The 27,383-nt window shown below is 59.7% G+C and overlaps 3 protein-coding genes across 10 annotated transcripts in view; 1 reads left to right on the top strand and 2 right to left on the bottom strand.

The window, feature by feature from the left end:
* The window catches only part of ADCY4 (adenylate cyclase 4), a 31,680-nt gene extending 27,627 nt beyond the window's left edge, over window positions 1-4,053 (top strand). For 2 of the 3 annotated variants that reach the window (XM_030539766.1, XM_030539764.1), the window contains 5 exons: window positions 1,043-1,189; window positions 1,391-1,498; window positions 1,761-1,875; window positions 2,458-2,582; window positions 3,686-4,051. In XM_030539766.1, the coding sequence (XP_030395626.1) occupies window positions 1,043-1,189; window positions 1,391-1,498; window positions 1,761-1,875; window positions 2,458-2,582; window positions 3,686-3,838 (648 nt within the window). In that variant the 3' untranslated portion in view covers window positions 3,839-4,051. Of the gene's footprint in view, window positions 1-1,042; window positions 1,190-1,390; window positions 1,499-1,760; window positions 1,876-2,457; window positions 2,583-3,685 lie in introns of all 3 variants that reach the window. The other variant, XM_030539765.1, reaches the window with a different exon arrangement.
* An 842-nt stretch (window positions 4,054-4,895) lies between these two features.
* Window positions 4,896-10,900, bottom strand: LTB4R (leukotriene B4 receptor). 2 transcript variants are annotated; one of them, XM_030539773.1, is made up of 2 exons: window positions 9,570-9,640; window positions 4,896-8,416 (listed from the first exon to the last, which is right to left on the bottom strand). In XM_030539773.1, exon 2 carries the CDS (start codon window positions 8,397-8,399, stop codon window positions 7,353-7,355), a length of 1,047 nt encoding a protein of 348 aa, XP_030395633.1. In that variant the 5' UTR covers window positions 8,400-8,416; window positions 9,570-9,640; the 3' UTR covers window positions 4,896-7,352. The 2 variants fall into 2 exon arrangements, with proteins under 2 accessions (XP_030395633.1, XP_030395632.1); XM_030539772.1 differs by lacking the exon at window positions 9,570-9,640 and adding an exon at window positions 10,811-10,900 and having other exon boundaries at window positions 5,447-8,416.
* A 33-nt stretch (window positions 10,901-10,933) lies between these two features.
* On the bottom strand, window positions 10,934-26,497 carry LTB4R2 (leukotriene B4 receptor 2). Of its 5 annotated transcripts, XR_003997403.1 has the most exons (3): window positions 18,649-19,008; window positions 15,363-17,454; window positions 10,934-11,001 (listed from the first exon to the last, which is right to left on the bottom strand). XR_003997403.1 is itself a non-coding variant. In XM_030539770.1 (2 exons), the coding sequence occupies exon 2, from the start codon at window positions 17,418-17,420 to the stop codon at window positions 16,332-16,334; it is 1,089 nt and encodes a 362-aa protein (XP_030395630.1). In that variant the 5' UTR covers window positions 17,421-17,454; window positions 26,431-26,497; the 3' UTR covers window positions 15,248-16,331. The 5 variants fall into 5 exon arrangements, 4 of the variants coding, with proteins under 4 accessions (XP_030395630.1, XP_030395631.1, XP_030395627.1 ...); XM_030539770.1 differs by lacking the exons at window positions 10,934-11,001; window positions 18,649-19,008 and adding an exon at window positions 26,431-26,497 and having other exon boundaries at window positions 15,248-17,454; XM_030539771.1 differs by lacking the exons at window positions 10,934-11,001; window positions 18,649-19,008 and adding an exon at window positions 22,225-22,284 and having other exon boundaries at window positions 15,248-17,454.
* Between the last annotated feature and the right edge of the window lie 886 nt (window positions 26,498-27,383).

Raw genomic sequence — 27,383 nt, 5'->3', positions numbered from 1 at the left:
TTTTGTTTCATGCGAGGTGACGGATGGGTTCAGGAGGCTATGGTGGTTGGGATAAATCATGGTGGTCTGGTGGCGTTTTGCTTTGGGTTGTGGTGGAGCTGGGGCTGACTGGGTGGTGGTTGAGTTTAGTGATGGGTGGGTTGTCTGGGTTTGGTGGGTTGTGTTGACTGGGGGCTGGTTGGGTTTCACTAACGTTTGGTTAGCTATGGCGCACTGTGTTAGTTGGGGGTGTTTGGGTTTGGCTGGCTGTGGTGAGAGGTGTGTTGCTGAAGTTGACTGACTGGTGGGTTGTGTTGACTGGGGTGGTTGGGTAGGTGTGTGATGGCTGTGTTAGTTGGGGATGTTTGGCTTTGATTGGCTGTGCTGATCAATACATTGGTTGGGTTTGGATAGCTGTGTTGGTTGGAGGTGGGGTCTATACTGGACTGTGGGAGTGTGGTTTGGGAGTGGATGGGTTTGTATGACTGTGCTGTTTGGAGTTGGCTGATTGTGGTGGGATCTGGCTGGCTTGGGTGGCTGTATTGATTGTGGTGGTTGGGTCGGCTGGGTGCAGGGCCGGCTCCAGGCACCAGCTTACCAAGCAGGTGCTTGGGGCGGCAACTCGGGAGTGGGGCAGCACTTTCAGGGATTCGGCGGCAATTCGGCGGAGGGTCCCTCACTCCCGCTCGGAGTGAAGGACATCCCGCTGAATTGTCGCAGATCGCGATTGCGATCACGGCTTTTTTTTTTTTGCTTTTTGTTTTTGTTTGGGTCCTTGGGGCAGCAAAACGCCTGGAGCCGGCCCTGGCTGGGTGGGTTTATTGGCTGGGGATGATGGTTGGAGTTGGTGGGCTATATTGGCTGTACTGACTGTGGTAGTTGGACAGGTTTGGTGCGGTCTGTGTTGGTTGGGGGTGGCTGGGTTTGGCTGGTGGTAGTGTTGGCAGTGGTAGGTGAGTTTTAGCTGTGGTTTGGTTTGTGTCTATTTGCCATGTCCTCGCCCTGTGTGAAGTTATCAGAAAGTGACGGGCTGTCTCTCTCTGCCACCCACTCTCCCATCCAGGACCTTTACCATCAATCCTATGACTGTGTCTGTGTCCTCTTCGCCTCCATCCCCGACTTCAAGGAGTTCTATTCCGAGTCCAACGTCAACCACGAAGGGCTGGAGTGTCTGCGGCTGCTCAATGAGATCATTGCGGATTTTGATGAGGTCTGAGGGGGCTCAGATGAGATCTGGGCACTGGAAAGCGGGCAGCATCTCAGCACGTCGTTAATAGGTCATGGGACCGATCTGCGGCAGAGGGCTGCTGTCTCAATAGAGCTGGTTGGGTTGAGGATCTAATCCAGGGGAAGTAGGGGGAGTGAGATGGAGCTGAATGGACCAATGACGTGGTTATTTATAATTCTGCAGCTGCTCTCAAAGCCAAAATTCAGTGGTGTGGAGAAGATCAAGACCATTGGCAGCACCTACATGGCAGCTACGGGATTAAATGCCACCTCTGGCCAGGACAACCAGCAGGTACCTCCTTTCTCCCTCCTTGCTGGAGCTCCAGCCAAGTGTTCTCCAGTTTCCCAGAACCCCTTGGGACTGAGTGACAGCTCCTGAGCTTACCCTGTATCCCATCTATCTCAGACCCTTGCTCATCTCCTGGAGATACGCCCTGATGGTGGGTTGGCTGCTTTCTCATTGGTTGTGGGTGGGGTTAGACATTGGTTCCCTGATTGTGATTGGTGGATTTTCCTCCTTTCCCATGGTGGTGGTGGTGGGGTTTACCCTTCAGGATGCCGAGAGGAGCTACACCCATCTGGGCATCATGGTGGAGTTCGCGGTGGCGCTGATAGCCAAGCTGGATATCATCAACAAACACTCATTCAACACCTTCAAACTCCGTGTGGGTGAGTTCCCTCCAACCTTGATGCAGGAACAATCACCCCCAGGCTCTGCAACCTTTGCTGTCCATTGGATGTGGCCAGCATTGTTGACCCTGCTGGTTGACCATGGCTGACAGCCAATCTTGGGCCTGCTGGTTGGCCATGGCTGCCAGCCAACGTTGGCCTTGCAGGTTGGGTACACCAACTATGGCCAACGTTGACCTCACCCGACTGGCCCTGCTTCCCCAATTTCCAGCGATGACCCCACCCACTGGACCGCATGTGCAATGACCAGTGCTGACCCTGCTCCGATGACTGATTTGGGGATATGTGATTAGGATTGGGGAGGAGCAATGTAGGGATTTGGGGGATGTGTTTGGTATTTGGATGTCAGGATTTCAACACTGGGTGCTGGAATTCTGGGGATGCCGAGCTGGGATGCTGATGTTCAGTGCTGGGATTTCAGGCCTGTTCCAACAAACTGTGTCATGGCAGGTCATTTTTGAAGCTCTTATGAAATGTTCACATGGTCTCGCCCTGCACATATCTTACTTGCTGTGTCCCCCATCCTCCTACCTCTCTCCCACCTTCCCACCTCCTTTCCAGGTATAAACCATGGCCCCGTGGTGGCTGGTGTGATTGGAGCCCAGAAACCCCAGTATGACATTTGGGGAAACACAGTGAATGTGGCGAGTCGCATGGAGAGCACCGGGGTGCTGGGGAAGATCCAGGTATGAGGAATGATGCCGTGTTGCCAACTTAGCGACTTTGTCACCGGATTTAGTGACATTTTGGTTTCCCTAGCGAGAAAATAAGTGTCAACATGACCGGTGACAAATCTAGTGACTTTCAGTGCCAAATGCAGCGGCGTTCACAGAAAGATGTCGCCAATGTGTATAGTCACAAAATCATTCACAAGCAGCTCAACAGTGTTAATAAAATCCATAAGTCAATGTCATCATGTCTCAACTGAGCACGTCCTCGGAAGGAATCCCATTCCAGGGCTTCTTGGGCTAAGATCACTATAATCTGCAAGCGAGGAAAAGCAGTTTGTGGAGGCCAATTAAATATTTGGTAAAGCCAGGTGCACTTTGGTGAGAGCAGCACATTAGCCAGGCCCTGTTTGTTCCCAAACGTGTTCTTTCCCGCTGCTCCGTGGTGGGTAGTGCACTCTGGGGTGCAGAGGAAGCCGGCTAATGAAGTGAGCAGGGTTGGGGGAGGCAGGTTAGCCAGTGAGGAGAGCCACATGGATGGAAGATGGGGTGGGATGAGATGGGGCCATGTGCCCCAATGGGGTGGGGGAGCACCGTTGCCTTCAGGGTTGAAGCCCTTACTACAGGATCAAAAGTGGAACTAGCTTGATTCTGGTTCCTCTTTACTCCTTCCCCTGGCGTGGCCTGGGGCTAGCTGCCCAGCTGTTTTCAGAAATGAAACCCTGGCGGGTGGGGAAGGGGTCTGCCTAGCAGACTCTTGTTTTTAAATCTACTTTCTTGGCTCCCTGCAGCGCTGAGCTCAGGTCAAGCGAATGTCCTCTTCCCCCCTGGTTCTGGGCTCTCCTGTTCACTAACCTGTGAGCTCAGATCCAGGCTGGCAAGACGAGGCTCAGCTGAAATGAACCAACCCCAGCCAACCTGGGCTGCCGTGTACAGAGCACCCTTCCCAATGAGCAGAGGGCTGCCGTTTCCTTCCCAGCCCTGTCAGGACTACGCAGGGACCATGGCATCACTGTGGGAAGCTTGCAGCACCAGAATCCCCCCAACCAGGGACCTAGGAGGGCTGCTGAAATTACAAGGTTAATTTTCTCCCTTCTCTCCTTTACTCCTCCTCCCCGCAGGTCACAGAGGAGACAGCCAGGGCCTTGGAGACCCTGGGTTACACCTGCTACCTCCGCGGGGTTATCAAGGTCAAGGGCAAAGGCCAGTTACGGACCTACTACGTCTGCACCGACCTGTCCCGCTGTGGCCTGCAGGCCCCCATGCTCAGCTGAGAGCTCCCCCCGCCCCAGACAAATGGACACAGCACAGCCTACAGAGGGCTGGTCTCCTTCGGTCCCGCTGCAGTACTTCCTCTCCACCACTCAGGGAGCTGGCACAGGAGACTGATGGGTTTGCATTCATCCACTCATGTCATGGCTTGATGCCTGGACTCAGTCTTTCACAATGGGACAAGTGAAGGGCTGGGGGCGATTTGGGGGAGGGGAGGGCTCAGAGGGCGATGAACCCCACCTGCAGGGGGCATGGAAGGAGGCTGGTTTGAGGTGGGTGGGGTTCAGAGGGGAATGACACCCCAGAAGAGCTGCGTGGGTCAGGAGGGGCGAGACAATACGGGGGTACAGGGAGAGCTCGGAATAACATGAACCCCCTCGGTGAGGGGCTGGGGGAGCCAGCTAAGGAGAGTCCCCACTCTCCCCCTTTAATCCCGCTTCCTTGAAGGCCGCCCACCCCCCAACCTCCAGGCGCCGAATGTGCTGTGGTCTCAGCCTTGTGTGTGTACGTACTTCCTGTTACCCAAGATCAGTGGCAGGAAACCGCAGCTTCCGGAGACCAGAACTGGCTTCCCCAGGAAGATCATCCTTCCCCAGGGTGTGCCAGAGCCTGGGGGGGAGGATGTTGAAGGGGGGATTGTGTGTGCAGAGTAGGGAGAGAGGGGTGTGTGTGTGTGTGTGTGTGTGCGCGCGCACGCATGCGCATGTGTGTGTATGTGTAGGGGGAATTCCCTATAGTTTTAATATAGGCAGGGGAATGAGAGGTCTGGGAGGGCAGGGGAGGGGGCACCGCTTGGAGGTGGGCAGAGTATGGCACGAGGAGCTGAGAAAAGGGGCCTGGGGCTGTCTGGGGAAAGAGGCCGGGAGCTAAGAAGAGACAGTGGGGCTGGGAGCTGCTGAGGTGGGGGAGTTTTAGGCCAGAAGAGGGCAATAGACCATTTCGTCTGACCTCAGAGGACACTGGGTCTGGCTGGATAAGGAGCCTGGGATTGGAAGCCAGGGAGAGAAATGGAAAGTGGGAGATGGGGGTGAGGGGGCTGGGAGCTGGGGTGGGGAGATTGAGTGCAGACGAGGCACTGGCACAGGAACAAACAGCTGTGCAACCCACGCTCGTTCCCCTCGAGTGCAGGACCACATAGAGGATGACAACCTACTACTGCTACCAGTTATTCTGCCACTCTGTGTGGTGGATCCAGTGATTTCAGCCCTGCTGAGAAGCCATGTGGGTGTCAGTATACCAGCACATGAGAGGATTTCTCTGTGGGTTTTTATTTTTCCAGTTCGCTTTTGTAAAAACCCAGGAAATCACCCACACAAGCTACATTAAAAGAATATTATTAAGGTTACAAAGCTGAGCACGCCCAAGGGAGGAAATGCCCAAATTCAGGGGCCTGTGCAAAACTGACTTTGGTAATGGTCTTTTCACGGAGTTGTTTGTGGCTGTAATTATTCTATTTAAGGTCACGTAGGAATATGCAGCATTACTGATTTGTAAACAGTGTCTCTGTGGCTTTTTGTTACTCGCCGCACACACACTGAGCAGGTCCCTCTCCCCCGCCCCCCCGCAAGCAAGGGGTGGCAGGGACACAGACACACACACACACACACTCACTCTCTTTCTCTCTCTCTCTCTCTCTGCAGGTCTGATCCCCTGCAGCAGGACAAACCCACACACATCACACAGCAGGGCTCAATTCCTCCAGCAGGGGGCAGCAGCAGGGGCAAGTGGGGCTAATGGCTCAGGCCACCAGAACCAACGAGAACGCTACGGCAGGTGTGAAGGATTCACAGCTTCCCTGGGCCAGCCCCGGTAACAGGCTACACAGAAACTCCTTTAATCAAGCAAAATAACACAGAGGTGAATTCGCCTGCTGAGGGGTTGGGTTGGAGCCAGCGCCCCCTAGCGGGGACGGGCCGTGTGTCCCATTCCCCACCCACTACACCAGCCGGTCGTCCCCCCGCCCAGTCGGGGCTGGCTCTCAGCTGGCCTGGCGCCCCCTAGCGGGGACGGGCCGTGTGTCCCATTCCCCACCCGCTACGCCAGCCGGTCGTCCCCCCGCCCAGTCGGGGCTGGCTCTGAGCTGGCCTGGCGCCCCCTAGCGGGGACGGGCCGTGTGTCCCATTCCCCACCCGCTACGCCAGCCGGTCGTCCCCCCGCCCAGTCGGGGCTGGCTCTGAGCTGGCCTGGTGCCCCCTAGCGGGGACGGGCCGTGTGTCCCATTCCCCACCCACTACGCCAGCTGGTCGTCCCCCCGCCCAGTCGGGGCTGGCTCTGAGCTGGCCTGGCGCCCCCTAGCGGGGTTGACTCGCATACTTACTACGCTGGCTCAGAGCAGGTGCCCAAGCTTAAAATAGCTGCTCCTAGTGGCGTCACTGTGGAACGATGGCTTGTCGTACCCTAGCTGGCCACTGGGAGCAGCCAACCCCACACCTCAGATGGGAGCTAGGAAAGCTCCCTGGTGAACTCCCAGATTCCCTTTGTATCTGGCTGTGAAAATAGATTTGGGGAAGGATGTTCTTGTGGTTCAGGCCCCTGGACTGGGTCCCTAGACACCCGCATGCTGTTCCTTGCTCTGCCCTAGACTCCCTATATCACCTTGGACAAGTCGCTGCACCTCCCACATGCCTCAGTTTCCCCATTTGCAAAATAGGGATAATAATCCTGTCTTTGCCCATTTACACTGCTAGTTCCTAGAAGCAGGGGCTGTCTCACTGTGGGTTTGTGCAGTGCCTGGCACAATGGGGGCCCTGCTCTCGGGTGGGAGTCAGTGCAGCCTCAAGCACCTCTTGTAACTTCCTGAAGACATGGACTCGCCCAGCCTCAGCCTCTCAATGTTCCCTCCATCCCTCTTGCCCTCACCCTGTTTCTCTCCGTCTCTTCCCCCACCACCTGCCTCTGTTCCTCAACCATTCTCTACCCCTCCAACTTTCACTTCCCCATCACCTGAGCAGACAGGCCACTTCATCTCCACAGAACAATGGCAGCACCTTCACTCCCATTCAGGCTCGAGTCTCTTTTCCATATTTACACAAAGTCTAATTATTCTCCTTGTGTAGCTGGGCCAGTTCCTGGTGATGTCAAGGTGGAGATATTGGAGCCTGGGTTTTTTCCCACAAAGTCGCAGCCAGTGAGGAAGGGAAAAATGGGTGTTGCGGGCAGGTTGTTCAGACCAGGACAACCCCCAAATACGAAGCAAGTGAGCAGTGTCCCAGCAAATTCTTGATAGTTTCACCATCACTCCATGAAGGAGTCAGCTGGGGCCTTGCACCATCTTCTGGGCCTCCCAGGAAGATTTTTCCTATTCTTGTTCCACGCGGACACAGGGCAAACCCAGGGTGTTGATGGATGTGGTGGGATTTTGGGGAGTTCCCATCCCACATGGTCCCAGGGCTAGTCCAGGGTGTTGGTGGATGAGGTGGGATTGTTGCAGCTCCTGTCCCACGTGCCTTAGTGCTAGTCCAGGGTGTTGGTGGATGCAGTGGGATTGTCGGAGTGCCTGTCCCACATGGCCGAGGGCTATTCCAGCGGGTTGGTGGAAAGGGTGATGCTCTCTGGCTTCCCATCCTGCACCATCTCCAACTTGGCCTCCTCACGTCGCTGGATGGTCCGCCCCGTCCCCTGCCGCGTGCTGGACATCTCTGAGGCTGTCCCCTCAAAGAGCTTGGCCATGAAGCCTATGCCGGCTGACTTGATCAAGGCACCACCGGTGAAGGCATAGAGGATGGGGTTGACGCTGCTGCTGAAGAAAGCCAGGGCCGTCAGGGTGGGCCGGGCCATCTTCCCGGCCATGATGAGTCCCTTGGAGTGGGTCAGCGCCCCAGCCACATCTAGGATGTTCACCACGTGGAAGGGCAGCCAGAAAAGGGCGAAGGCGGCCACAATCAGCACAATGAGCCGGTTGGTGCGGCGCTTCCTCCGGAAGCGGGTGTCCTGCAGCCTGCGCCCGATGACGCAGTAGCTCCAAATGATGGCAGCAAAGGGCAGCACAAAGCCGGTCAGGGTCTCAAAAAGGTTGTGGAAGACAAGGTGGCCAATGCTGGGATGGGACAAGTCACAGAGAAGGTGCCTGCCCCTAAGCACCAGCTTGCGGTAGAAAATGATCGGCACGGCAAGGAGGAAAGAGACCATCCAGATGGCCAAGACCAAGGACCTGACCACCATGGCCGTCCGGATCTTCTGGGAGATGAAGGGCATAGTGACAGCTAAGCAGCGGTCCAGGCTCATAAGGGTGATGAGCGAGATGCTGGCGTACATGCTGACACCGCAGACATAGTGGCACAGCTGGCAGACCACGGGGCCGAACTCCCACTTCCCGGCGCTCAGGAGCCGAAGGAAGAAAGGGGAAGTGAGCAGCACGGCACAGTCGGCCACGGCCAGGTGGAGGATGAGGAGGCAGGTGATCGTCCTCTTCTGGACACGACAGAGAGCGCTCCACACCACGAAGACGTTGCCCGGGAAGCCCAGGATGAAGGCCAAGGAGAGCACGGTCAGCCCTAGCTTGGCGCCGGGCAACGGGGGCAACGCGCCCGGCTGGGCGGTGGCGTTGAAGGTGGCGTTGTTCATTGGGGCGACAGAAGGGTCTGGAGGACAGGAAGGTGAGTGAGAACTACAGTAAGGACTTATAGGGCTTCTTCTGCCTCAGTTTCCATAATCCCAAATACAGACCTCCATCCCCCACACCGCTCTACCCATATGCATCCCCCCGTACACACCCCTCCATCTCCCCTCACTCCTGTCTATCCATCCCCATAAGCACCCCTTCATCCCCCTCACATACACCGCTCTATCCCCCCACTCCTCTATCCATCGCCATTCACACCCCTCCATTCACCTATACACACCTTTGTCCCCCTGCTCCTCTGGCTATTCATCCCCATATGCAGCCCTCCATACCCCAATCTCCCCACACTCCTCTGTCTAGCCATCCCCATTCACACCCCTCAATCCCCCACTTACACCCCTCCATCCCCCCGACTCCTCTGTCTATTCATTGCCATATGCACCCCTCCATCCACCTATACACCCCATCATCCCCCCACTCCTCTGTCTATCCATCCCCCACCTACACTCCTCCATCCCCCCAATTCCTCTATCCATCCCAATTCACACCCCTCCATCCCCCCATACACACCCCTCAATTTTCCCACACTCCTCTGTTAGCCACCCCATACACACCCTTCATCCCTCATGCTGCTGTATCCAGCCCCATAAGCACCCCTATCAATCCCCATATGCACCCCCTCCAACTGCCACATACATCACTCCATCCCAGCCATATGTATCCATCTCCATACATACCTCTCTAGCCTCCCATACACACCTTCCATCCCTCCACATGCCTCTTTCTATCCATCCCCCCCACATCCATCCGGCTCCCCACTTCCTTCTGTCTAGCCATCTCTACGCACATCCATCCATTCTGCCATCTACTCCAAACATATCAATCCCCACCTAACCCCGTCTGTCTCCACATCCACCCACCCCGTTGTCTATCCATCCTCGTGTACATCTATCCACCTCCATCCACTCCCACTCATCTATTTAGCCCCAAATACACCCACCCCCTCCATCTATCTATCTATTCATCCCCACCCACCTCCTCTATCTATCTATCCCCAGCCACCCCCTCTATCTATCTATCCATCCCCAGCCACCCCCTCTATCTATCTATCCATCCCCAACCACCCCCTCTATCTATCTATCCCCAACCACCCCCTCTATCTATCTACCTACCTATCTACCCGCGCCGAGTTCCCCTTGGCTCTAGCAGTGGCGGGGGGGATGGACGGGTGGCTCTCATGGCGGGAAGAGGTGTATGGTTTCCTGCGGACAATGTGGGTTGCTGATGGGGCAACTTCCTCCCTGCACTTGCACCGTTCGGGGCTAATTCCACCCGTCATTTCACAGCAAAAGGGGGGAAGATTGCAGGGAGGTGGGAGAGGGAGACACCTCCCAGTGAAAGAGCTGACCAGGGCGCTGGAGGGCAATAGGGCTGGCAGGAGTTTGGCAGCATCACAGGACCCAGTGACCCGGCTGCCCTCCACCCCCACTGACTTAGATGCTGTGGTTCCCCCACATACACCCCCCAGCCCTGCTGCCGACCCGCAGCCCTCTGCTAACCCAGTCCTGCCCCCTCCCCGCAGCCCTGCCAGTGCCCCTAACTCCCAAACCACAGGCCCCTGCTAGGCCAGTCCTGCCCCCCCAACTCTGGCAGGTGCCCCCCACTCCTGACCCCTGCTGGCCCAGCCCTGGGCTCCCCCCATTTCTGGCAGGTGCCCCTCACTCCTGACCCGCAGGCCCCTGCTGGCCCAGCCCTGGGCTCCCCCCAGTTTTGGCAGGTGCCTCTCACTCCTGACCCACAGCCCCTGCTGGCCCAGGCCTGCCCCCACCCAGCTCTGCCAGTGCCCCTCACTCCCAAACCACAGCCCCCTGCTAGCCCAGTCCTGCCCCCACAGCTCTGCCAGTGCCCCTCACTCCTGAACCACAGCCCCCTGCTAGCCCAGCCCGCCCCCCCAGCTCTGCCAGTGCCCCTCACTCCTGAACCACAGCCCCCTGCTAGCCCAGTCCTGCCCCCCCAAGCTCTGCCAGTGCCCCTCACTCCCGAACCGCAGCCCTCTGCTAGCCCAGCCCTGCCCCCCCAGTTCTGCCAGTGCACCTCACTCCCAAACCACAGCCCTCTGCTAGCCCAGTCCTGCCCCCCCAGCTCTGCCAGTGCCACTCACTCCCGAACCACAGCCCTCTGCTAGCCCAGTCCTGCCCCCCCAGCTCTGCCAGTGCCACTCACTCCCGAACCACAGCCCTCTGCTGGCCCAGCCCTGCCCCCCCAGCTTTGGCAGGTGCCCCCCACTCCTGACCCCTGCTGGCCCAGCCCTGGACTCCCCCTCAGTTCTGGCAGGTGCCCCTCATTCCCGATGCACAGAATCCAGCTAGCCCAGCCTGGTCATCCCCACAACTTGGCATGAACTGATGCTTACGGTTAATCCTTAGGACCTTCTTCCTCCAGCCGCGTCAGCTGTCGGGCGTCTCCCAGAGCCACCCCAGCCGTCTGGCTGCTCCGAGGGGGCTGAGTCAGCGGGTACAAGCATCCAGCGGAAGCTTCAGCAGTGTTGGGTAACCCACAGGCAGATCCGCCCCGCTGAGACCTGGGTGGCTCGGGGGAGGCGACCTAAAAACAAGTGGGGAAGATGGGGACACTTTGTTTTCAGGGTCAGGAGGGGACAGTTGTAGAAGACAAAGCCCCCCACTAGCAGGACGTGGGGTCACCCTAGGTGGAGGGGAGAAGGGACCAGGCTTCTTGGGACCCAGGTGTCCGGCTCTGCTTCCCCTCCCCACTTCCCCAGAGTGGAGCCCATTGGGAGGGAGGCGAAAGGGAAGCTGGAAACCTCTGTCCTCCTCCCCCCAACACACCTCCCCGGCCCTGGACTGGATCGGGGAGTGAAATGACCCCAGCCCTGATGCTGGAGAACAGATCCCCACATGATGATCACACCTTGTGTTGAGTCACACACCCTGCAACGACTATAGGGCGAGAGCCCCCTCCCTGCACTACAGCACCCCCTAGTGCCACACAGGGGTCAGCACTGACTGCCAGGGGAGAGCGACCCCTACTGCGCCCCCACTCCCTGCAGCACAGCGCCCCCTAGTGCCACACAGGGGTCAGCACTGACTGCCAGGGGAGAGCGCCCCCCTACTGAGCCCCCACTCCCTGCAGCACAGCGCCCCCTAGTGCCGCACAGGGGTCAGCACTGACTGCCAGGGGAGAGAGCCACCTACTGCGCCCCCACTCCCTGCAGCACAGCGCCCCCTAGTGCCACACAGGGGTCAGCACTGACTGCCAGGGGAGAGCGCCTCCCTACTGCGCCCCCACTCCCTGCAGCACAGTACCCCCTAGTGCCGCACAGGGGTCAGCACTGACTGCCAGGGGAGAGAGCCTCCTACTGCGCCCCCACTCCCTGCAGCACAGCGCCCCCTAGTGCCACACAGGGGTCAGCACTGACTGCCAGGGGAGAGCGCCCCCTACTGCGCCCCCACTCCCTGCAGCACAGCGCCCCCTAGTGCCGCACAGGGGTCAGCACTGACTGCCAGGGGAGAGCGTCACCTACTGCGCCCCCACTCCCTGCAGCACAGCGCCCCCTAGTGCTGCACAGGGGTCAGCACTGACTGCCAGGAGAGAGCGCCCCACCTACTGCACTCCCACTCCCTGCAGCACAGCGCCCCCTAGTGCCGCACATGGGTCAGGACTGACTGCCAGGGGAGAGCGCCCCCTACTGAGCCCCCACTCCCTGCAGCACAGCGCCCCCTAGTGCCACACAGGGGTCAACACTGACTGCCAGGGGAGAGAGCCTCCTACTGAGCCCCCACTCTCTGCAGCACAGCGCCCCCTAGTGCCGCACAGGGGTCAGCACTGACTGCCAGGGGAGAGCGCCCCCTACTGAGCCCCCACTCCCTGCAGCACAGCGCCCCCTAGTGCCGCACAGGGGTCAGCACTGACTGCCAGGGGAGAGAGCCTCCTACTGAGCCCCCACTCTCTGCAGCACAGCGCCCCCTAGTGCTACACAGGGGTCAGCACTGACTGCCAGGGGAGAGCGCCCCCCTACTGCGCTCCCACTCCCTGCAGCACAGCGCCCCCTAGTGCCACACAGGGGTCAGCACTGACTGCCAGGGGGGAGCGTCCCCTACTGCGCCCCCACTCCCTGCAGCACAGCGCCCCCTAGTGCCGCACAGGGGTCAGCACTGACTGCTAAGGGAGAGCGCCCCCCTACTGCGCCCCCACTCCCTGCAGCACAGCGCCCCCTAGTGCCGCACAGGGGTCAGCACTGACTGCCAGGGGAGAGAGCCTCCTACTGAGCCCCCACTCCCTGCAGCACAGCGCCCCCTAGTGCCGCACAGGGGTCAGCACTGACTGCCAGGGGAGAGCGTCACCTACTGCGCCCCCACTCCCTGCAGCACAGCGCCCCCTAGTGCCGCACAGGGGTCAGCACTGACTGCCAGGGGAGAGCGCCCCCTACTGAGCCCCCACTCCCTGCAGCACAGCGCCCCCTAGTGCTGCACAGGGGTCAGCACTGACTGCCAGGAGAGAGCGCCCCACCTACTGCACTCCCACTCCCTGCAGCACAGCGCCCCCTAGTGCCGCACATGGGTCAGGACTGACTGCCAGGGGAGAGCGCCCCCTACTGAGCCCCCACTCCCTGCAGCACAGCGCCCCCTAGTGCCACACAGGGGTCAGCACTGACTGCCAGGGGAGAGCGCCCCCCTACTGCGCCCCCACTCCCTGCAGCACAGCGCCCCCTAGTGCCGCACAGAGGTCAGCACTGACTGCCAGGGGAGAGCGCCCCCTACTGTGCCCCCACTCCCTGCAGCACAGCGCCCCCTAGTGCTACACAGGGGTCAGCACTGACTGCCAGGGGGGAGCGCCCCCTACTGCGCCCCCACTCTCTGCAGCACAGCGCCCCCTAGTGCCGCACAGGGGTCAGCACTGACTGCCAGGGGAGAGCGCCCCCTACTGAGCCCCCACTCCCTGCAGCACAGTGCCCCCTAGTGCCGCACAGGGGTCAGCACTGACTGCCAGGGGAGAGCGCCCCCTACTGTGCCCCCACTCCCTGCAGCACAGCGCCCCCTAGTGCCGCACAGGGGTCAGCACTGACTGCTAAGGGAGAGCGCCCCCCTACTGCGCCCCCACTCCCTGCAGCACAGCGCCCCCTAGTGCCGCACAGGGGTCAGCACTGACTGCCAGGTGAGAGAGCCTCCTACTGCGCCCCCACTCCCTGCAGCACAGCGCCCCCTAGTGCCGCACAGGGGTCAGCACTGACTGCCAGGGGAGAGCACTCCCTACTGCGCCCCCACTCCCTGCAGCACAGCGCCCCCTAGTGCCGCACAGGGGTCAGCACTGACTGCCAGGAGAGAGCGCCCCACCTACTGCGCCCCCACTCCCTGCAGCACAGCGCCCCCTAGTACCGCACAGGGGTCAGCACTGACTGCCAGGGGACAGCGCCCCCTACTGCGCCCCCACTCCCTGCAGCACAGCGCCCCCTAGTGCCGCACAGGGGTCAGCACTGACTGCCAGGGGAGAGCGCCCCCTACTGAGCCCCCACTCCCTGCAGCACAGCGCCCCCTAGTGCTGCACAGGGGTCAGCACTGACTGCCAGGGGAGAGCGCCCCCTACTGCGCCCCCACTCCCTGCAGCACAGCACCCCGTAGCAATGCACTGATTGTGGGGAAAGTGCCCCTTAGTGAGCCCCCAATCCTGCTCCCTGCAGCACAGCGCCCCCTAGCAATGCACTGGGGTTAACACCGACTGCCAGCTCTGAATCAGCTCAACGAGACATCCGGTGGCACTTTGAAGACTAACAGATTTTTGGGGGCCATAAGCTTTTGTGGGTAAAAAACCCACTTGTTCAGCTGCATCAGCTCTGTCACTTCCCACAGCACTCCGTGACCTACTTCACCCTGTGTGCTGGGGTGGGCTGAGGAAAGCCCAGCCCTGCACATTTCCAAAAGCGCAGAAAAGTGGGGCAGGGAGGGACCTTGAGAGGTCACCGAATCCAGCCATTTGCGATGCCTCAAAAGCAGATTGGACCCCAGAGTCCTGACTCCCAGCCTCCCCCACCCCCAACCGAGCCAGGACAGAACCCAGGAGTCCTGGTTCCCAGTCCCCCCAAGCTCTAACCACTAGACATCACTCCCTGAGCCACAACAGAACCCAGGAGTCCTGGCTTCCAGCCCCTCCTCCCCCAACCCACTAGACCCCTGCTCCTCTCCCAGAGGCAGGGACCGAATCCCCCTTTCATTGACCCAACCCAACTAATAAACGTTTGAAAGCTTTTCACAACTTCCTGAAGTTGAACAGGAACTCTTGGTGCCGGATGAATTTTCCACACCTGTGAAGTGGTTTATTGCAACTAGTTCCATGTAGCATAGTCATGGGCGGTTAACACACCAACGATTGATTTATCTGCAGATCTACTGACCAAAGAATGAGTTTGATGGTATGTAACCCTAACCCCATTGCCTTGTGCGGGTCTTTCTGAGCAAAGATCTTGTTGCCTTGCGGTTCAGAGACAAGATGGTATCATGCCGTGAATTCAAAGGATGGTATTTTTAGTCCTATCAGCAGAAACCTGAGTCAGATCAGGCCTCCCTGTTATGTCAGGTGCTGCACAGATCCTGACCGAGATCGGGGGCCCTCCTTTGTGTCGAGTGTTGCTCAGACTCAGAACGACAGCCAACCTCTGCCTTATTTACAAATTAAATAGACAAGAGATGGGAGGAGAAACTGAGGCACAGGGCGAAGATGTTTCTTGCTTAAGGACTCATGGCAGTTCAGGGGCAGAGCCAGGGATGGAACCCAGGAGTCCTGATGCCCAGCCCCCCCAGTGTTCTAACCCACTCCCCTCCCCGAGTCAGGGCTAGAACCCAGGAATCCTGGCTCCCAGCCCCTACTGCTCTAACCACTAGACCCCACTGCCCTCCCAGAGCTGGTGCGAGACCCAAGGAACATTGACTGGGTAGCGCTACCCAAATAACAACCTTTGTATTACATCAGGAGAGGAGCTGGCCTGGCCTGTCTTCTGCACTGCCGGTAGGATGAGGCGGTTATTGGACAGAACTGGTGCTGCTCTGTATTCACGGCACCTACAGCTGGTAACCGCATGGGGCAAGGGCCGGTGGCCTGGGCCCTGGGAGCAGGGCACTTCCTGTCTTTCTAGCCTAGGCCCTGGAATCGAAATGCCCAAATTTCACCACAAGGGGGCAGCACTTTGCTCCCATTAATACAGCCTGGGAATGGGAGTCCAGCGGGAAGACATTCCCCTTTAAATGCCCTTTGGAGGGGAAGTGACCCTGAAATCTGGACTCTGGCAGAGAGAAAAAGGATCCTTAGAGGGAACGTTTCCCTGAGGCTCAAAGTCTGGCAGTGAGAAATTCCACCCTTAAAGGGCAAGTCTCCATGCTGGCTGGAGTCTGGCAGGGATAAACTGCAGCTGTGATGGGCGTGTCCCATGACACAGGAGGGGCACAAGGAGGTAAGGCAGCAGTGTTTGGCGGTAAGAAATTCCCCTTTAAGAGCAAATTAAAGGGGAAGCACCTATGAGGACCAGAATCTGGCAGAGAGAAATGTTTGGCAAAGAAAAATTCCTCTTTAAGACCAAATTAAAGGGGTAGTGTCCAGGAGGACCAAAGTCTGGCAGTGAGAAACTCTGCTCTTAAAGGGGAAGAATCCACAAGGCCCAGAATCTGGCAGTGAGAAATGTTTGGCCGTGAGAAACTCTCCTTTAAGAGCAAATTAAAGGGGAGGTGTCCATGAGGCCCTGCTCTTAAAGGGAAAGTGTCCATGAGTGTGAGTCTGACAGTAAAACACTGCTCTTAAAGAGCAAGTATCCATGAGAAACCATGTCTGGCAGAGAGAAACTCCACCATTAAAGGGAAAGCACCCACCAGGGCAGTGAACAAGTCGTACTGCATCAGTGAGGGCTAAGGGGATGCAGCTTGGTATGGATCCTATCCAGGGAGTGTCAACTGGCTCATGGCCCCGTCCTGCTTGGCTCCCTCCCCACCTGCCTGAAGCTGCCTTAGCTCCATGCCCTCCCCTGCCACTGTGTCCTTGTCTAGGTCCCTCTGGGAGGGCGACTTCTTGTGCACCTCCCCGGAGGCCCCCTCGAAGAACTGGGCAATGAACTTGGCCCCTGAGGTCTTGATCAGATCCCCGGCGGCGAAGACGTAGAGGACGGGGTTAATGCTGCTGCTGAGGAAGGCCAGGGCGGTGGCCCCCGCCCGGCCAGCCTTCCACGCGTGGCCCAGGCTCTCCGCCGCCCTCCCCGAGGCCATGTTGGAGGCCACCTGCAGCACGTTGACCACATGGTAGGGCACCCAGAGGGCGGCGAAGCAAAGCACCACGGCGGCGATGAGCTTCCCCGTCCGTGCTCCCCGGCGGTGCCACCGCCGCCCCCGCAGCCGCACCAAGATGGCGGAGTAGCAGCCCACAATGACTGCAAAGGGCACCACAAAGGCCACCACCGTCTCCATGGTGAAGTGGAAGATGGCCAGGCGCGGCGTGGCGTGGCACGGCTCGCAGATCTCCCACCGCCCGGACGGGTCCGACAGCAGCTGGCGATACACGAAGGCCGGGACGGCCAACAAGATGGCCACTGCCCAGATGGCAGCCAAGATCTTGACCACCAGGCGCTTCTTGCGGATGGCTTGGGAGAGGTAGGGCCGGCTGACGGCCAAGCACCGGTCCACGCTCATGAGCATGATGATGAAGATGCTGGCATACATGTTGACGCAACAGAGGTAGTAGACGCCTTTGCAGACGGCGAGGCCAAAGAACCAGGTCTTGAAAGTGAGGAAGAGGATGAAGAAGGGTGTGAGCAGGAGGATAGCCCCATCAGCCATGGCCAGGTTGAGGACCAGCAGGCAGGTGACTGAACGGCAGCTGGGCTTCATCTTCCACAGGATGCTCCACACCACGAAGAGGTTGCCCGGCAGCCCAATCAGAGCGGCCAGGAGGAGGAAAACGATTCCGGTCACGCTGGAGACCGAGGACGTCAGGAGGGTGACGTTGCTGGAGGTGTGCAGGCAGCTGTTCATGGTTGCATCGAGCACGGGGCCGGGACAGATTTCCCTGTGGGGGAGGGAGGAGATGAGGTTAGAAGGGCTGAGATATAACAGAGGGGGTGACATCTAGTGATAGAGAGGTAGGTAGGTAGATAGATTAGATAGAAGGGATGTATGGGAAGAGAGAGAGAGAGAGTGTGTATGGGGATGGATGGATGGGAAGAAAGAGAGACAAGTGTTTATGGGGATAGATCAGTGGTTCCCAAACTTTAACAACCTGTGAACCTCTTTCACTAACATGTCAAGTCTCGCGAACCCCCTCCTGAAAATCAGTATTCCCAGGGATTTTCTCCTTTACCTGAGTATAAGTTATAAAAGCAGTGAGCTTGGAAATAGAACATTTGTTTTTATGACATGCTTATTACACACTATTTATTATTCATTATTATTTATCATGACAGCATTTCTATGACATTATGAAAACGGAAACACTCTTCTGAGATCTCACTTTCGTAGCTTGTATCACTTTGAATAAACCTGTTCTAAGACAAGGCTCCTACATTTCATCAGGGAGTGTCGGATGTGGAACAGCAGGAAGGGATTTAAGAAGCCAACTCAAAGAGTTCCTCCTACACAAGCATCCAGGTCTTGAGCAGTCCAGGCAACCAATGCATGTTAAAACAAACCTTAAACTTGGTCTTCATCATAATTTTTAAAACACTAGCTGCCTATTTACTTTTTAAAACAGCAAAAAATATCCACCTCCCTTCCCGTTTCTTCTAAGGAGTCTTGAAGTTTGAATCTCCTCAGTGTGATAGATCTGCTTGCTTTGATCTGCTTAGCTCCTGCAAGTCCAGGGGCTCTGGGCTGCTGGCTCCGTGCTGCCTGGGGTCCCTAGGGACAGCTCTGACCGCCATTAGGGATTTTTTTTTCCCGAGAATCCCCTGTAACATTTCACAACTCCCCAGGGGTTCCTGAACCCCAGCTTGGGAACCACTGGGATAGACTGAGGGATAGATGGAAGAACACAGGAGGTTTGTACGGGAAGTTAGATTAGAAACAGAAAGTGCATTTTCCAGAAAGAAAGAAAGAATGAAAGCCCCACAGATCTGCCAATGCCCCTCAATCCTGCCAAGCAGCCCCCTTCTATCCCAGCCCTGGGCTCCCCCGCAACTCTGCCAGTGCCCCTCACTCCTGACCCGCAGCCCCCTGCCAGCCCAGCTCTGCCGGTGCCCCTCACTCCCAACCCAACGTAACCCACTGGGTGGCCTCCAATCCAGGCGGGCGTGTCCTGTCCTCTCCTAGCCCAGTCTCTCCATGGCCGGGCGGGGGCTGGCTGGAAGCTCGGCACGTCTGGACTAGAGCCGCTGAGTAATGGGGCCCCAGAGCATGGGGCTGGGCCGAGGAGCAGCCAGGCGGGTTGGCAGGATCCCCCCAGCCGATCCCGTAGGCTCCCAGGGAGGGAAGGGTTGGATGGCGACACACCTCGAAGTGCCCAGGGCTGGAAGAAGTGGTTTCTGGAGACTCTGTCATTCCTCTTGTCCCTGCCCCGCTCCCGACACCCGCAGGGAAAAGATGACAGTGCAGGATGGGTGCTGGGGACTGATAAGGTCCCCGGAGCCCTCTGCGAGATAAAAACTGGACGGCTCTGAGAGCTTACACACGCCTCTGCCCCCCAGTCCCAACCCACAGCCCCCGCTAGTCCAGCCCTGCCCCCTTATCCTGCCAGTGCCCCTCACTCCCGACCCCCAGCCCCCACTAGCCCAGCCCTGCCTGCACCATCCTGCCGATGCCCCTCACTACCAACCCACAGCCCCCACTAGCCCAGCCCTGCTCCCACCATCCTGCCAGTGCCCCTCACTCCCAAGCCACAGCCCCCGCTAGCCCAGCCCTGCCCCCTTATCCTGCCAGTGCCCCTCACTCCCGACCCACAGCCCCCACTAGCCCAGCCCTGCCTGCACCATCCTGCCGATGCCCCTCACTACCAACCCACAGCCCCCACTAGCCCAGCCCTGCCCCCACCATCCTGCCGGTGCCCCTCACTCCCGACCCACAGCCCCCGCTAGCCCAACCCTGTCCCCTTATCCTGCCAGTGCCCCTCACTCCCAAGCCACAGCCCCCGCTAGCCCAGCCCTGCCCCCTTATCCTGCCAGTGCCCCTCAGTCCCAACCCACAGCCCCCGCTAGTCCAGCCCTGCCCCCTTATCCTGCCAGTGCCCCTCACTCCCGACCCACAGCCCCCACTAGCCCAGCCCTGCCCCTGCCATCCTGCCAGTTCCCCTCACTTCTGACCCACAGCCCCCACTAGCCCAGGCCTGCCCCCGCCATCCTGCCGGTGCCCCTCACTCCCGACCCACAGCCCCCGCTAGCCCAGCCCTGCCCCCTCATCCTGCCGGTGCCCCTCACTCCTGACCTGCAGCCCCTCCTAGCCCACCGTGGTGCCCCTCACTCCCGACCCACAGCCCCCACTAGCCCAGCCCTGCCCCCACCATCCTGCCAGTGCCCCTCATTCCCGACCCACAGCCCCCACTAGCCCAGCCCTGCCCCCATCATCCTGCCGGTGCCCCTCACTCCCGACCAACAGCCTCCACTAGCCCAGCCCTGCCCCCACCATCCTGCCAGTGCCCCTCACTCCCGACCCACAGCCCCCACTAGCCCAGCCCTGCCCCCACCATCCTGCCGGTGCCCCTCACTCCCGACCCACAGCCCCCACTAGCCCAGCCCTGCCCCCACCATCCTGCCGGTGCCCCTCACTCCCCACCATCAGCCCCCACTAGCCCAGCCCTGCCCCCGCCATCCTGCCAGTTCCCCTCACTTCTGACCCACAGCCCCCACTAGCCCAGCCCTGCCCCCACCATCCTGCCGGTGCCCCTCACTCCCCACCATCAGCCCCCACTAGCCCAGCCCTGCCCCCGCCATCCTGCCAGTTCCCCTCACTTCTGACCCACAGCCCCCGCTAGCCCAGCCCTGCCCCCTCATCCTGCCGGTGCCCCTCACTCCTGACCTGCAGCCCCTCCTAGCCCAGCCCTGCCACCGCCATCCTGCTGGTGCCCCTCACTCCCGACCCACAGCCCCCACTAGCCCAGCCCTGCCCCCACCATCCTGCCAGTGCCCCTCATTCCCGACCCACAGCCCCCACTAGCCCAGCCCTGCCCCCATCATCCTGCCGGTGCCCCTCACTCCCGACCAACAGCCTCCACTAGCCCAGCCCTGCCCCCACCATCCTGCCAGTGCCCCTCACTCCCGACCCACAGCCCCCACTAGCCCAGCCCTGCCCCCACCATCCTGCCAGTGCCCCTCATTCCCGACCCACAGCCCCCACTAGCCCAGCCCTGCCCCCATCATCCTGCCGGTGCCCCTCACTCCCGACCAACAGCCTCCACTAGCCCAGCCCTGCCCCCACCATCCTGCCAGTGCCCCTCACTCCCCACCATCAGCCCCCACTAGCCCAGCCCTGCCCCCACCATCCTGCCAGTGCCCCTCACTCCCCACCATCAGCCCCCACTAGCCCAGCCCTGCCCCCGCCATCCTGCCAGTTCCCCTCACTTCTGACCCACAGCCCCCACTAGCCCAGCCCTGCCCCCACCATCCTGCCAGTGCCCCTCACTCCCGACCCACAGCCCCCACTAGCCCAGCCCTGCCCCCACCATCCTGCCGGTGCCCCTCACTCCCCACCATCAGCCCCCACTAGCCCAGCCCTGCCCCCGCCATCCTGCCAGTTCCCCTCACTTCTGACCCACAGCCCCCACTAGCCCAGCCCTGCCCCCACCATCCTGCCGGTGCCCCTCACTCCCCACCATCAGCCCCCACTAGCCCAGCCCTGCCCCCGCCATCCTGCCAGTTCCCCTCACTTCTGACCCACAGCCCCCGCTAGCCCAGCCCTGCCCCCTCATCCTGCCGGTGCCCCTCCTGACCCGCAGCCCCTCCTAGCCCAGCCCTGCCACCGCCATCCTGCTGGTGCCCCTCACTCCTGACCCACAGCCCTTCCTAGCCCAGCCCTGCCCCCGCCATCCTGCCAGTGCCCCTCACTCCCGACCACAGCCCCCACTAGCCCAGCCCTGCCCCCACCATCCTGCCGGTGCCCCTCACTCCCAACCCACAGCCCGTCCTAGCCCAGCTCTGCCCCCGCCATCCTGCCGGTGCCCCTCACTCCCGACCCACAGCCCCCGCTAGCCCAGCCCTGCCCTCTCATCCTGCCGGTGCCCCTCACTCCTGACCCGTAGCCCCTCCTAGCCCAGCCTTGCCCCTTCATCCTGCTGGTGCCCCTCACTCCCGACCCACAGCCCATCCTAGCCCAGCCCTGCCCCCGCCATCCTGCTGGTGCCCCTCACTCCCGACCCACAGCCTGTCCTAGCCCAGCCCTGCCCCCGCCATCCTGCCGGTGCCCCTCACTCCCGACCCGCAGCCCGTCCTAGCCCAGCCCTGCCCCTGCCATCCTGCGAGTTCCCCTGACTCCCGACCCACAGCCCCTGCCAGTCCAGCCCTGCCCTCGCCATCCTGCTGGTGCCCCTCACTCCTGACCCGCAGCCCTCTGCTAGCCCAGCCCTGGGCTCCCCATCCTGCCAGTGCCCCTCACTCCCGACCCGCAGCCCCCTGCCAGTCCAGCCCTGCCCTCGCCATCCTGCTGGTGCCCCTCACTCCTGACCCTCAACCCCCCTGCTAGCCCAGCCCTGAGCTCCCCTCCCCAGCTCATGGAAAATGATCCTATTAAAGAGGTTTCTCAGAGATCTCAGGTCTCTCTGCCAACATGGTATTTCAAAGATAAGGGATTGTTTTCCTACCATCCCCACCCAGCCCTCCTCCCGATATTACTGTAAGTACCAATGAGCAGGACTCACCAACATTCGCCAGGGGAGTTTCCTGCTGCTGTTTGGAGCCCTCAGCAACCCCTGATCTTGTTGCACAGAGATGAAGAGAGAAGGGAGGCCCCTTGTAATAAGGCCACCTGGTAACATTTGCGTCTGTAACTATTAAGCTGAGACTCCTTCTCTGGGGACCGAGGAGCCCGGCTGACACACTCCAGCGGGGCCAGCGGGAGAGTCCCTGGCCTGCCCGTAGACTGTAGGGCCCACGGATGTTCCAGAACGAGACTCCACACCTGGCTATTCCAGCCAGGCACGCCTAAGTCCTCAGCCCGGGTTGGGTGCTTCAGGGAATGTCTGTTCCCTTGTCAACTCCCCTGCCAGGCGTGCTGAGACTGGAGACAGAAGGAAACCCTGGATTCCTGCTGGTCTGACCTAATCCTTAAAATCTGCACCACGCCCTGAGCTGGGGAGAGAACCCAGGCGTCCTGGCTCCCGGCCCCAGACCCCAGCTTTAACTCACTACACCCCTTTTCCTCCCCTCTCAGAGCTGGGGAGAGAACCCAGGCATCCTGGCTCCCAGCCCCCCTTGCTCTAACCACTAGACCCTCACCCCAGGACCAGCACTAGAACCCAGGTGTCTGGCTCCCAGCCTCCCCTGCTCTAACCACTAGACCTCACTCCCTTCCCCCAGAACCAGCAGTAGAACCCAGGTGTCCTGGCTCCCAGTCTCCCTTGCTCTAACCACTAGACCCTACTCCCCCCCCCACAGAACTGGCAGTAGAACCCAGGTGTCCTGGCTCCCAGCCCCCTCTGCTCTAACTACTAGACCCCACTCCTCCCCCCCCGAACCGGCAATAGAACCCAGGTGTCCTGGCTCCCAGCCCCCCTGCTCTAACCACTAGACCCTACTCCCCTCCTCAGAACTGGCAGTAGAACCCAGGTGTCCTGGCTCCCAGCCCCCCCTGCTCTAACTAGTAGACCCCACTCCGCCCCCTGAACCAGCAGTAGAACCCAGGTGTCCTGGCTCCTAGCCCCCGTTGCTCTAACCACTAGACCCTACTCCCCCCACAGAACTGGCAGTAGAACCCAGGTGTCCTGGCTCCCAGCCCCCCTGCTCTAACTAGTAGACCCCACTCCCCCCCCCCGAACCAGCAGTAGAACCCAGGCGTCCTGGCTCCCAGCCCCAGACCCCAGCTCTAACTCACTAGACCGCTTTTCCTCCCCTCTCAGAGCTGGGGAGAGAACCCAGGAGTCCTGGCTTCCTGTTGAGTTATGTGATTGCAGCAGGAAGGCTGGAAAACAGGCCCTAGGGTGCTGAGTCACCCACCTGCTCCCTGCATCATGCATCCCCTGGGGCCGATGCTGATTGTGAGGGGAAAGCGCCCCCTCCTGAGCCTCCCACCCAACTCCCAGCAGCACAGCGGCCCCTAGTGCTGCCCTGGGGCCAGCACTGACTCAGCTCCATCACTTCCTGTAGGTTCACTGACCTCCCTCACCCTGGTTTGCTTGGGTAGGCTGAGGACAGCCCTGCCCCAGGTTTACAGATGAATAGAAATGTAGGGCTGGGAGGGGCCTTGCGAGATTACCAAGGTCAGGCCCTGCACTGAAGTGTGGGATGCCTCAGAATCAGACTGGACCCCAGGAGTCCTGGCTCCCAGCCCTCTGCTCTAACCACTGGTCCCTACTCCCCTCCCGGAGCTGCAGGAGAAGCCAGTGTGACAATTTTTGTTCCTAATCTGCCTGGAAGGTTAGTTGCTTAGGCTGGCACTGCAGGCTTGTTTTGGGGAGGAGATGAAGGTCCACGCACGCCAGGGCTGTACATGTTCAGCGTTATTGATAAAACGAGAAAATGCCGGCAGAGGGCGCTGGGGCTGTTCATGCGTTACTGGGGGAGGAGAGCCAGCGTTAATGCCCCAGGCCCTAACCCGCTTTGCCCTTCTAGACGCACTCCCCAGGCTTGGCCAGGTTAGGAGAAAAGAAGGAGAAGGCGGACAGGGGTGCTGTCCTGGGCCTAGGGCCTTTGGAATTCTGCTGGGTTCACCAAGGGGCTTTAGCTTTTAGGAGGGTTTTAAGTTTGGGGCGTTTCGGGGGCTGTTTTTGTTTGGGGCCCTCTGTTCCGGTGCTTTGTTTACGGCTTGCTGCGGCCTCCCCGGTTTTCCAGAACATTCCAGCTTCAGAGACGGGGTTTTTTTGGTTTGAGCCTTTACTGGTTTGGGCTATTTACAGCTTTGGGTCTGTTTAGCTGCGAACTTTTTTTTGTTTATATGAGGCCCTCATTTTTCTTGGCTGTGGGCAGTGACCTTGGGCGGCGGCCAGCGTTTTATTTTTGGGCTGCATTCGCCTGCTGCAGGGTTGAGTTTACCCCTTCTTTGCTTTTCTGTTCCTCCCCCTTCAGCCTCTCGGACCTACAAACTCTCCTCTTACGCCCCTTTAATCCTCTGCTTGCCATTGCGTTAGCAATATATGGTGCTGATTTACCTTCCCAGGGGACTCCCTACGGGCAAGGCCACCCAAGGGGGGGCAAGTAGGGCAATTTGCCCCAGGCCCCCATGAGAGTTTTCAGGGGCCCCCATGAGAGTTTTTGGCAGGTCTTCGGTAGCAGGTCCTTCAGTGCCACCGAATACTAGGGAAGGACCTAGGGAAGGACCCACTGCCAAAGACCCAGAGCTTCTTCCGCTCCAGGTCTTCGGTGACAATTCAGCGGCGAGGGCTCTTCCGCTCCAGGTCTTTGGCAACAATTCAGCAGCAAGGGCTCCTTCCGCTCCAGGTATTCGGCAACAATTCAGCGGCGAGGGCTCCTTCAGCTCCGGGTCTTCGGCGACAATTCAGCGGCGAGGGCTCCTTCAGCTCCGGGTCTTCAGTGACAATTCAGCGGCGAGGGCTCCTTCCACTCCAGGTCTTCGGCAACAATTCAGCGGCGAGGGCTCCTTCCGCTCCGGGTCTTCGGTGACAATTCAGCGGCGAGGGCTCCTTCCACTCCAGGTCTTCGGCGACAATTCAGCGGCGAGGGCTCCTTCCGCTCCGGGTCTTCGGCGACAATTCAGCAGCGAGGGCTCCTTCCGCTCCGGGTCTTCGGCGACAATTCAGCGGCGAGGGCTCCTTCCGCTCCGGGTCTTCGGCGACAATTCAGCGGCGAGGGCTCCTTCCACTCCGGGTCGTGGCGACAATTCAGCGGTGAGGGCTCCTTCCACTCCGGGTCGTGGCGACAATTCAGCGGTGAGGGCTCCTTCCACTCCGGGTCGTGGCGACAATTCAGCGGCGAGGGCTCCTTCCACTCCGGGTCGTGGCGACAATTCAGCGGCGAGGGCTCCTTCCACTCCGGGTCGTGGCGACAATTCAGCGGCGAGGGCTCCTTCCACTCCGGGTCGTGGCGACAATTCAGCGGTGAGGGCTCCTTCCACTCCGGGTCGTGGCGACAATTCAGCGGTGAGGGCTCCTTCCACTCCGGATCTTGGCGACAATTCAGCAGCGAGGGCTCCTTCAGCTCCGGGTCTTTGGTGACAATTCAGCGGTGAGGGCTCCTTCCGCTCCAGGTCTTGGCAACAATTCAGCGGCGAGGGCTCCTTCCGCTCTGGGTCTTCGGCAGAAGTTCCGCTGCCGAAGTGCCCCGAAGACCTGGAGCGGAAGGATCCCTGCTGCCGAAGACCCCCTGAATCCTCTGGGCGGCCCTGCCTATGGGGAGGCCTGGGGTGTGACAGTCCCCCCCTTGATGCTGAAGCAACATTTTGTTGGGAGGGGTCACCATTTAGGTTTCCACCCTCCCTCCGATCCGGTGGCCAGGGTCACCATTGGTTTTTTACATAAGCAGCAATACAACATGCACAAAATTATTAAAACAGCAACAATGGCACACACTAGCCAGTAATGGCTTTTGGCTTTACTATCAACATAGCATAACACAGCCCCCTGTTGGGATAGATCAGGGTCTCTCAAACAGGGGTCTCTGCTTGTGTAAAGAAAGCCCCTGGCGGGCCGGGCCGGTTTGTTTACCTGCCAGGTCCACAGGTCCGGCGATCGCGGCTCCCTCTGGCAGCAGATCGCTGCTCCGGGCCAATGGGAGCTGCTGGAAGCGGCGTGGGCCGAGGGATGTGCAGGTCGCTGAACATGTGGATTACTTTTGAGTGACCCAGAGAACATCATTTTCAGCATAGTTACATAACTCTCTCCATGTTTTCCACACACACGTGTTGCAATGGTTACAATGACCAATGCAGTACGGGCTTTCACTAGATAACTTACCTGAGGTTCTTTGGTGAACCCAGGGGATCCCTCTGTCAGCTGGCATCACGAGGTCTTTGGGTCACAGCATGGGCACCACGGGGGGAAGTTTCATCAGCGATGACAGAAAATAGGTGGGGGGAAACGGCTACGCCAACAAGCAGAGAGGAAGCCATAGATAACATCAGTGCACTGGCAGCAAGATGGTGCTGATACCACTAGAATGATGAGCTAGTCGTGCCGAACAAGGGTTTGCAGGATAATCAGAACAGTGTTTACCCTTCCCCGGACTCTGCCATTATGGGAGGGTGGCTGAGACTTTTGTCCATGTGAAATGACAACACTACAAGCCTGCAGAGGGGAAACTGAGGCACAGCCATGGCCAGTGACCTATCCAGTGAGGGGACTAGAAGCCAGGAGTCCTGGCTTCCACCCTCCCCTGCTCTAACCCACTAATCCCCACTTCCCTCCCATCTGGGAATGGAACCCAGGAGTCCTGGTGCCCAGCCCCCCCAGCTCTAACTCACTGGTCCCCACTCCCCTGCCAGCATAGGTGCCGACTCCATGGGTGCTCTGGGGCTGGAGCACCCATGGGGAAAAAATGGTGGGTGCTGAGCACCCATTGCCAGCCCCCTTACAGCTCCCCCTCAACTCCCTAAGCGCCCCCCCCCCGCCAGCAGGCCTCGCAGATCGGCGCCTCCCCCTCCCTTCCCGCGCCTCCCAACTGCTGTCATCAGCTGTTTCGTGGCATGCAGGAGGCTGGGGGGTAAGGGAGAGGAGCAAGGAAGCGGCACACCCGGCAAAGGGGGCGGGAAGAGGTGGGGCAATACGAGAGACACCTCTACCCCGCAATAACGCCGTCCTCGGGAGCCAAAAAATCTACTGCATTATAGATGAAACCACGTTCTATCGAACTTGCTTTGCTCCGCTGGAGTGCCCAGCCCCAGCCCCCCGGAGCACTGCTCCACCGCGTT

This window comes from Gopherus evgoodei, chromosome 21 (genome assembly GCF_007399415.2).
Source record: "Gopherus evgoodei ecotype Sinaloan lineage chromosome 21, rGopEvg1_v1.p, whole genome shotgun sequence".
In the NCBI taxonomy this organism is placed as follows: Eukaryota; Metazoa; Chordata; order Testudines; family Testudinidae; genus Gopherus; species Gopherus evgoodei.
Note: the sequence above shows the minus strand (reverse complement) of the source record. Positions and strands in the feature narration are given on the sequence as shown.

Excerpts from the sequence above, each read along its gene's own strand:
- LTB4R2 (XM_030539767.1), bottom strand. The coding sequence starts at position 18,920 with ATGACAGAGTCTCCAGAAACCACTTCTTCCAGCCCTGGGCACTTCGAG. Across the intron at positions 17,455-18,648 it reads CCTGGATTGGAGGCCACCCA|GGAAATCTGTCCCGGCCCCG; the intron begins GTGGGTTACGTT and ends CCTCCCCCACAG.
- LTB4R (XM_030539772.1), bottom strand. The coding sequence starts at position 8,399 with ATGAACAACGCCACCTTCAACGCCACCGCCCAGCCGGGCGCGTTGCCC.